Source organism: Acyrthosiphon pisum, chromosome A2 (assembly GCF_005508785.2).
Source record: "Acyrthosiphon pisum isolate AL4f chromosome A2, pea_aphid_22Mar2018_4r6ur, whole genome shotgun sequence".
Lineage (NCBI taxonomy): Eukaryota > Metazoa > Arthropoda > Insecta > Hemiptera > Aphididae > Acyrthosiphon > Acyrthosiphon pisum.
The window spans coordinates 91,823,294-91,834,381 of record NC_042495.1 but is presented as its reverse complement, the minus strand read 5'-3'; the positions used below and the strand labels follow the sequence as shown (position 1 = coordinate 91,834,381).

The following is an 11,088-nucleotide window of genomic DNA, read 5'->3' as shown; positions in this document are numbered from 1 at the left end:
CGGCTAATTGTACGATAGATAAGACATAGATAATATGGGATTTTGTGATTGAATTAACATATAAATTAGTACCAATCCGTATGCGGCGCGTAGGTCACGACGGCGAAACATGTTTGTTTCGCTCGCACAATATATAATAATAATAATAATAATAATAATAATAATGATAATAATAACAATAATAATAATAATATAATATATTGGCGTTTATGTGATTTTCGTCGTCGCGCAATCTCTCCCCCGGTCGGTGGTTCATCCAGAGCTCCGCGGCGGCGGCAGCAGCCGGATCCAGAGACGGATATAATATTATACCTATACGATCATATATATAATATAATAACCGATACGGTCAGTGTCGGACTCTGTTTCGGATTCTATTCGAGATTCGAATTCCGCACATATATACCATTCGTGGTTATCGACTTTCGTATACCTATCTGTGTACCGCATGGCACATACACTGCAGATTGAACATTTTCGTTTGCCACTTGACTAAATGACATTTTTTTTTATTGCTTATCAAAAATGTAAACGTTATTTACGTTATTTCACATGTATATATGAAATTTTATTTTACTAGGAACTTCAAAATATAATGAGATTTAATGCACATAAAAAAAATTAAATGTCTACAATTATATGTATGGTATACGTATTAACAATTTGGCTCACACTTATACCATTGACAGTTCTTGGGGTAAAATAAAATAACGGAATAAAAAACTGCGGGGTACCTACCGATGACCAATGCTGAATAGTTATAATAAGTAAGAAAAACCAAAAAAGTAGTGATAGTGAATAAACGGAAAAGGTCCTTACTTCTTAATATCAAATTTACTAAATCATATTTAATGTGGATGTAATGACCCGTTCAGAATTTTTTGATAAGGGGAGATTTTTTTCGCGTACCACCTAAGAGAGTTCCACGTACCACAGGTCGAGAAACGCTGACCTATACCTACCATTATATTATACTACAATATTTTTATGTGCTGCGCTGTATAACAATATGATATTACGTGGGCGTATGCATATATGAATTATAGCAGGAGATACATAGTAGTGCGTGATTGTGCGTTAATAATGTTTATCGTTATTGTTTTTCTCATAATAGTCATTATGCAGTGTGAATCTCCTCGTGAAGTCTGCAAAAATAAAGTTGAAACTTTACTATACTGCAGCAGACATGTCCGAGTGATTTTCAAAATTGCAAATCACTGTCTTTTAGATTTAGGCGCATTTCTATTATAGCCGTCGAGATCTTAAAAACCGTCTAATTTCAGTGCCGCAGAGTGTCTACTAACTTACTACCGCTATGAATAGAGACCGTGAAGGCGACGAAGGATACGGTGTACGCACTATTTAAATGAATCGCTAAAGCCGGTTCGTGTTTTATCAGAACATATATTATAAAATCGGCCGCGATCACCCCTGGTGCTCGCAGCAGCACACGACGATTTCGGCTTTTGTGCGCCGAGGAGGGTTCGATTTTCGAGCTTGGCGAAACGGATCCCCGTCATAAATCTTCGGGCAAACCACTAGATGATTACCGGACCGAATTTTTGACGTCAATAATATTATTTATATTTTATTTTCATATTATAAACCGTGTATCGCATCGGTCTCTCTCTCTCTCTCTCTTTATCTCGTTATTAAAATCGTCACGCGTCCTATTATCGTTACGGATTTAATACAATATATATTATACGTGGGGCACAGTGGCCGCGATAATATTTCACTACCGCCGTCTCTCGGCGAACCGCCGCCACTGACGCGCGTGCGGGGCTCGAAGGGTTTCTCCGGTTTAATTAACCCTTTTCTTCATATATATATATATGTTGTTTTGTGTATAAATTTTTTGTCGGAAAAGGGAGCGCACGTCCGTGATTAATAGCGTCGTGCCGGGACGGCGACCGCGGGCCGCCTTATCTCCGAACCACCGACGCCGCCGAGATTAAGTCGTCCGACTCGCAGCAGCCGTTCGTCATCGTGTGCATACGCGCTACCGTGATAATTCGGCACCACCGGTGTTCGGCACACTTCCGGTCGCTTACCGAGGCGTTTGCGATTTTCCTTGTGCTATAACGATATAATACTGTGCTATGATGTCGTCGCACATAAGATAATATTATATTACATCGTACGGAACGGGCCACAGTAAATTCGACGCTACGCCGTTGATTTTTGGATGAAAAACCGTTTCCCGAAAACGTTATATTAATACGATATAATCGAAAGAATATATCCCGAGTTTCCGCGCTGGTAAAAATATATATAATCACATAATATGTCTTTCGTCCACCGAAATAAATGTTGGTCAAAATAATATATCATAATACACTGTGTATGATATGAATGTCAATATGATCCCAACCAACTGCAATGTTCGAGCAGGATAATATTATAGATAGATATAGGTATGAATATCGGGTGAGCGAGTTATAAAAATCACATTATTCTGGATCTTATGATTTCCAAAGTATATGAAAGCGTATTACAAACGATGCAGCGTGATACTCGGATATTCGAAATTTAACAAATGGGAAATCATTAGCATATGTATATATATATATATATATATATATATATATATTAGGTTGGTTTGCGAGATAATATCGTCCACAGATCGTTTGTGTTAAACCAATGACCGGAACTTTTCGATAACGAATAATATACCTACACAGCGCCATTATATTGTACAGTGTTTAACACGTTCGGGCGTACAAAATGTAACCAAATCACGATGACCACTATATTATAATCTTTACACAATTATTATAATATTGTGTAACACGATAGCTGTACGTATTATAGTGACGGACTTGCAAGATTTCAACCGCTAGTGACAATTTTTATATCCATCAACTTTTTTCGCATCTATTATTAGTATTTTTTTTTAAATTTATTCTGTTAGCCGAATATTTTAAACAATTATTGCACGAATTGAAATACTTCTAGATGGTTAAAATGTTCATATGGAACGATAAGAATACGATATTTGATAAATAAAATAATTATTGAATTACGTTCTCCAACTATGTATGTCGCCAACTTTTAACATTAACGACTTGTGACATGAGAAGAATCAATCATAATACTTAACTGTACATGATACATAGCTACATATAATTGATATGAATTACAAAACATGTATTGTATGGTGTAAAAAATTACACATAAAAAAAACATTATTATAACATACCCAATAACCAATCAATTTTTTTGTAATGCATATGAGGTTATGCATACGTCGCGCAGGTTGAATATAAAATAGTAAATTACAAATTATTATTATCAATTTAAATATACGTGGTGACAAATTTATCCGTATTCTCTGCTCTGTTTCATTTGATATTTTAATTTAAAAAAAGCTATGCATGTATTATTTTTGAAAAGGCTGTATACATTTTACAAGCTCGCAACTATACCTTAAACATAATTAAAGATAATACTATCCAGAATAAAATAACCCCATCAGACGAGTGGTCTGATGCACTCGAGTAATAATTTTTATTTTCGATTTCGTCTCTAAGTAATGATTGGCTTAAATATTTATTCATTTAAAATAATTAATAAAACAATATTATTATATTAAACAAATAATAATAATAATAATACAAATAATAATAATAATAAAAAAATAATAATAATTAAAAAATAGTATTAATTGTATTATGTTTAAAAACACTTAACATCGAACGAATATAATGTGACCGACGACAGCAAAGTGCACGAAGCGAGTAGGTATACGGTTGTACAGCGCATGCGCGCGCCAGACGATCAAGAGTAGCTCAAGAACTTAATCTTGTCCATCAGGTAGAAAAGCGTTTCGGTGGTCTTGAAGTCGACGGTGTCGCTGTGTCCGGTCAGCGTCAACAGGTCGGGCGCGAACCGCTGACCGGCCTCGGCGGAGGAGTCGGGCGGTACCTCCAGCGGTTCCTCGGAGAACACCTGGCTGACCTCGGTGCACTTGAGCAGCACGGCCCGTTCCGGTGTCACCATGACCATCTTATACGGGACGCCTCCGGCCTGTCCGCTCGCCACCGACAGCGACGTCCCACTGCCGGCCGCTTCGACGGCCGGCTGCGTTTCCTTCATCTGCATCACCATGCGGTCGAACGGCGCGTTGACGTTCCACCGGGACGCGGCGAACTGATGCGTGCTGCTGAGCGCGGCCATGCATCGGTACGCGTGCCGCTCGGCCACCGCGTGCTTGGGTGGCCTGTTGCCGTCCACGTAGTGCCGGGCGTCCGGTTCCGGGAACAAGTTGATGCCGCCGCGGCGCAACAACCGGACCAGCTTGTCCGGCCGGTGGTACGCGCCGATCATCTCCTGCAGCGCAACGGTGGTGGCGTTCTGCAGCTGTACCATGGCCGCTTGGTCCTCGCGCACAGCGAACTCCACCAGCACCGTGGCCGCGGTCACCGACAGTACGACGCCGGCGCCGTCGCCGCCGCCCTCCGGCCGTATCTCCCACGACTGAAACGGGAAGTTCGTGTACCGGTTGACGGCCAACCCGAACGAGCCCATCCGGCCAGCCCGGAACGACACCATCTGTTTCTCCTCGTTGAACCTGCGGACAGGAATCGTAACGTCAACCGGTTGGTCGGTTGATATTCGTAGGGCGAAGGACGGGATAACGTCCTGGGAACCGGCCTGTGATAACAACGACAAATCTCGGGGGGCAAATGAGGGGTGGAAATCAAAACGTACCATGGCCAAAATACAAATTTTTCTAAAATTTTCAATAAACACGAACCTGTTATATAAATAGACAAATCGTTTTGAAGATGAAATTATCGTGGTAGACAATGTGCGAAAATTTGATGCGTGCTTGTTCAAATCGAATTTTCACACCTTGTCTACCAAGGTGGCTGAGTTGCACTTATTGCAGCGTGTTGCACCCAAAATAAGTTGAATAGTCACAATTTTTTTAAGAGTTGTCATTTTTACGGACTTCGAAGTGCGCGGGATCAGCTAGTATATTTCATATATTATGTTACAATGTTTAATAACCTGGGCCTTCATAACGTTTTTTCTTAGGGAGGCTCAGTAGTTTTTTCATCAGAAATTAAACAAATTGAGATTAGGATAAAAATGATTAACATTATTCTGTTTTACAATATATTTTGTTTAATAGATAATAATTGATGTTAAGAAGTTAAAATATAATATTATGTAACTGTCAAAGTACTGTGATCAAAATAAATTAAGAAAGTCTAGATTTGAAATTTCTAATTTCTATAATAATATTGTTGACATAATTGACGGGCTACGCGTCGTACATAGGAGATTTTTTTAATTTTTCCTATTATTGAGTTGTTTTCTATTTGGTCATGATTATTATAGTATTATATCGGTTAAATAGAGATATTATAATATAAACATTATTATTCTAAAATATTACCTGATATCGTATATGTATTCAGTTGTCCAATTTTTTTTTTCTTCGTTCCACATGGCAGGTTTGGGATTTTCAAACCAAAGTACATTCTCCGGCAACTTGATATTTATCAGCGCGAGTCTCTTAAGTGCTTCTTGGTTTTGTTTTTTTACGTCCGTTTCCTCGTCTTCTGACGATGTGGACGAAAAACCCATCGACAATTGTAATGGTTCGTATTTTTCATGATAATCGATGGGCTGCAGTGCCTCTGGTCCGACGATCAACACGCCCACTGACCCGTCTTCGAACTCGACAGGTTGCATTGGAAGTTTCCACATTTCCACGTTAAATGCTCCGCCAATTATCCAGTATCTAAAAGTTATTTATTTTGAGACATTGTATGTACCTATAGTTTTGTTGTACAATATTTTATTAAAGGTTGAACTAGGTATTATCTAGATGCATTAGAATGAACAACAATTCAGAGTTAAAATTAGAAAAAAAAATTTTGAGTAAGGACCAATTTTTCAATCATTTTTATTCATCGAATAACATGAGTTATTTAACAAATAAGAAAAAATAGATAATTACCAGTTTTTCAATGTCAAAATAAGTCTTATTCGATGAATAAACCACGAATAACTTTTTAGGTACTTTTTTGACCATAAGTAAAAATAACTTCAACGCATTACAAATCATATTAATGATTTAATCTCAATTTAAATAATTTTAACTGATAGTAAGAATAAACGTGTACCTCCTGGGATTAAGCTCGTTTGGTTTCTCCGAGTATTTCAATGAATTCGAAATATCTTCCATCTCTTCCAGCTGTCTCATTTCTATTAATTGGCTTGGACTTTTTCCCACGTCAACTTGTATTGACTTCGTGGTTTCAGGTTCTACTGGTTTGGGAGGTTCGTCCTTTATGTCTACATCATTTCGTTGATCTTCTTGTTTTTTTTCCTCCTTTTCTATATCATCGCTTGTCGGACGAACATGAGGGTCATTTTTTTCGAGTTCGTCCAGGTATGTTATAAGATCCGCTGGATAACTGCTTCGATCCACTTCCGCAAACGCTTTAAGTTTTTCTTCCATTTGTTCCATCCACAATTGCCTATTTGATCGTTCCTTCTCTTCGTCGAGTAGCTGTATTATCTGAGCCTGTTGTTTCCACATGTCCTCCGAGTACTGCCACAGATCTCGGGTGTCCATCTCAAATGATTTTGAAACGTCAAATTCAGCCATTCTGTCCGTAAAAGGGTCCCAGCGTAGCCACAGAGCCATTACTGCCATGTACTGTTGTGATAGCTGTGGTGGAACATCGACCATGACAAGACATTCGGGGAAATCACATTTCGGCGGAGGGCGGTCGTCTGTCAGCAACCTGGGCCTGTGACATACTACATGTAAGCCAACGGCGAATGCTTCGCATGAGTTCTTATATGCCACCGTTTCTAAATCTACAGGATCCATTCTGCGGTCGTAATCACTAATCAGGTGGTAACAAATTCCGTACACGATTTCTACCAGTAGCCGTCCTAAGTTGTCCCTGGCTTCTCGGAAGCACTGCAATTTAAACTGACCTAAGACAAATTAATTATTGATTACTATCATAATGAATGTCACAAGTGTGCATATGTTGCTCTTAATGAATAATGTGATTGAGTTTTTAAATATTTCATATTGTTTTAGTTTATATAAAAAGTTATACACTTTGGTCACCACACGAACCTGTTCAGTGGGACCCATTATGTTTTTGAATAAATAAAACAAAAGTAATTATAATATTTAATTATATTGTATAAATTATCTGGCTCAGCTATAATAATTTTAGTCATTTCATATGGGATTAAAAAAAAAAAAAAAAAAAAAAACCAAAAGAAAAATTTGGTCACATTTTTATAAATTGAATGTACTTGGTACAATAGCGACATTGAAATATGGTCAAAAACTTAAATAACCATGTCCGTGAAAATTCCATTGCCATTTATGTACGTTTGGTAGGTACCTATATTATCTTATATTATATCTTACTGAAATCCAACGGTAAATCCACGATATCATCTACCGCGTCCATAATCTTGAATATCTCTAAACATTTTTCCACATAAGAGTTTTTATCGTCACTGACATGGCGCACTTGTCTCTCAACAAAAAGGTACGTGTTCAGTTCCTGTATAACCTGCGGGTTGGGAGTACCGTCGCATCGTATCCAATGCTGCCAGTCCAATTCTTCGCGGTACTTGCGGTCGTGTTCATATTTTTTTCGTGACAAATCCGATAACATGGCACAATTTGGTTTTAACCGTTCGCTTCGGAGCTGTAACGATAATATTCAACACGATTAAACTTAATATTAGGTAATGATTACTTACACCATATTACATGATGTGTTCAAGTTTAAACAGTAACACTTCTGCCACTTCTATCATAATATAATCGTTCAGATATTTATGTTGATGAACTTAAGTTGAAATTATTTTTTAAAAAATATGCACATCATAACTACTCAGGTCAATTGTTTCAAAAAAAAAAAAATATTGTTGCTACCTATCGTGGATTACAATAAAAAGAGACATATTAGTATAGTGCCTTATGAGTTATGACTTACTATCCTAATACAGTAATACCATAGTTCGTTCCATAAAATAAACTAACACGGGAACACTAATAATATTAGTATTATCTAGGTATCATTAAAATAATATTGTCACCGTTATTCATTAAAAACAACAATGATGATTCAATTTAAAAACTACATATATTTATTTAAACATGGTTATATACATAGTTTTTACATTTTTGTAATATTAACTATAATTTTTACATAGTTATAACTGAATAAGAATAAATCTGAAACTTAAATTAAATTCTTTGCCAAAATCTAAACCTCTGGATAAAGGGTCAACTCCATAATCAACTTTTTAACATAATAAAATATGTAACTGTTATAAATAAATTTGTTTTGTTTGACTTCAGTGGAGTAAAATATTAATGATTAATTTCTTAACCATACTCGTGGGCGTCGGATTCTGGACCTTCTCGCCCAAGTTTGACATCAGAGTACTTGTACAATATTAAGTATCAGTTATAACTTATGAGTGTTTGATTTATATTTTGTTTATAAAGTACTTATTTCTTAAATAATGAAATGTTTTAATAATAAATTATATCTCGAACACTTTGTGAATTATTATTTACCACGAACTACCTACCTATTTTTATACTACACTACCGCTATACATTAAATAAAAAATATAAATAATCGTATCTATTATTATACTTATAAAATAGGTACTTATCATAATATAATACATTTTATGAACGTATTTTTCTGTGTAATATCATCTTTTGAAGCAGTATTTTTTTTATTTTTTTTTTTTATGTCTGTGCAATTATTTTAAACAAGTTACTTATGCAACATTGTCTAATACGTATCTCATATTAATACCAGAAACAGTTATAATTCTAATGTATTAGATTAGTTTCTAAAAATTTAAAGTTCATATAATTTATATAATTTGATACACAGTAAACCTATATATTTAGATAGATATAAGATATAATATATACTAATAGTATACTATAATGTCGAATAACTTACACATTATTATAATATTAGTTTTATTTTCCACAATGTATTTATTTTTATTCTAGGTAATAACCATGTATATGATTAGTAAAACAGTAAGAATGCTTAAACCAATGAGAATTGTAAAATAAAAAATGCCCATCAATAAGTTTGATATTTTAACGTGATAATTTAAACATAACATTTTTTTTTTTAATCGTAAGTTTCTGGGTAGTATTAAGTGACAAAAAATTCTGAAAATAAATAATGTTGCAAAATATATTTTTTATAATAGTGCAACAAACTGTTTTCTAATTGAATGAAATTACATCGTTGTACTATTGCTTCAATAGTATCAACGTATTAGTGAAATATAGCTAGAATATCAACTTAATAACTTTGTTTTCCAATTCTATTTTTTATGTTTATTATCCACACAAGTAGGTAGAAACCAAATATTATATTAAATATTAATTATTAGATATTTTATTTTATAAATTAAAATTTATGTTAAAATATTTAAATAATAAAAATTCTAACAATATTTAACTGTTGTTAGAATTAAACATTAATACAATTTTGATAAAATAATTACATATTATAGTGTTAGCTTTTTTTTTTTGGTTTTTTTGTTACAAAAACTTATGATGAATTTTGTTTTAAATGTTAGATATACAAAAAATATATCAAACTCAAAATAATTTGTAAATTTTCATGATTTTGAAGGATTTTGTCAAAATACTAACTTTAGACGCTCATAAAAATTAACGTAAACATACGCTTAACTTTGTTTTAAAATTACACTAATAATAACTTAGGTATGAGAAACCTTGCGTTATATTTTCAAGTTTTGACCGAGCGAAAAATTGTATTGATTTCATCGACAATAATTTAAAAAATGTAATCAAAATCTATAATCTATTATGCTTAATAATAACTCTAAAAAAGTCAAAATATTCTTAGATTTTATATAAAAATTCGGTAAAAAGTGCATGTGTTTTACTTTTTTTTGAGTTAACCAAAAAAAAAAACCAATTTTTCAAATGGTAATACCTGAGAGCAATTTTTTGATAAAATTATGATTATAAATTCAAAATACTTAATAAATTGGTGACCAAATTATAATATTATATGGTTAATGAAAATTAGGTTACCTGGTGTTCTATAATCCTAAACTCTCTTTCCTTCTGCTTTTCCAGTAAGGCTTTTTGGTCTCGTTTCAGTTGTTGGGATTGTCGAGCATCCGACTTGGATTTAAATTTTGGGCCACTATTAGGCGTTTTCATTTTTCCATCGAATCGTTTTGCCATATTGTTAACTTTGTAAGTATTTTCACTTGTATCTCTCGAAAAATACGTATTTTTGTATTCATTTGGTTATTGATTTAACTTTGGAATATCTTCAAGAAATGGTCGCTTGGCAACTCGTAGGCAATCGTTTTGTTTTGCTGATAAATCTAAAAATATGTTGCGAGATTCAACGCCGCAGGATGAGCCCATCGGGAGATCGGAATTTTTTTTTACATATAGTCGAATCATGCGTAGCCCTTAACAAATATTTCCAAGTTGAAAGAAAAAATGCCTTTTCGCTTAAGCTTTGAACTCTGCAAAAGTAGACAGTATAATACCTACAACTGTAAACGAGCAACGAGTCGACCCGAATGTAACGTTTTGACATTTTTTTTTATCGTGACGTCCTCATCTCATTAATACATGCACAACGCACAAACAAACAATGTAATAATAATAATAAAAAGTCGAGTACAATTTTTTTTAACGAAGTACCTACCAAACATTTAGCCAGATTTTATTTAAACGGACGAACAGGTATATAATAATAATAATAATAATAACGATGATGATGATAGTTGAAAAATAAATTGTACACAAGTAAGTGCTCTATATATCATATTATTATATTCTAAACTGAAGTAGGTACTTATGCGCACAGTTGGCTGTATTTTGTACTTTTTTTTGTTTTTCTTATTTTCTCATTTTCGTCTTTTATCTTAGATTTTATCATATTTTAATTGATCTAACTCTCTATAGTCTATACCACCAATACATATATGCTTAAATGAGGTTGAAATAGGTAATTATTTTTATATCATGCATCATACATTCATGCATACATG

The 11,088-nt window shown here is 34.2% G+C and overlaps 1 protein-coding gene across 1 annotated transcript; it reads right to left on the bottom strand.

Moving 5' to 3' along the window:
* Positions 1-3,647: 3,647 nt before the first annotated feature.
* On the bottom strand, positions 3,648-10,759 carry LOC100568717 (axonemal 84 kDa protein-like). The gene is made up of 5 exons (XM_003241198.4): positions 10,109-10,759; positions 7,418-7,703; positions 6,141-6,966; positions 5,408-5,755; positions 3,648-4,573 (listed from the first exon to the last, which is right to left on the bottom strand). The coding sequence occupies exons 1-5, from the start codon at positions 10,262-10,264 to the stop codon at positions 3,781-3,783; spliced, it is 2,409 nt and encodes an 802-aa protein (XP_003241246.1). The 5' UTR covers positions 10,265-10,759; the 3' UTR covers positions 3,648-3,780.
* Positions 10,760-11,088: the final 329 nt, after the last annotated feature.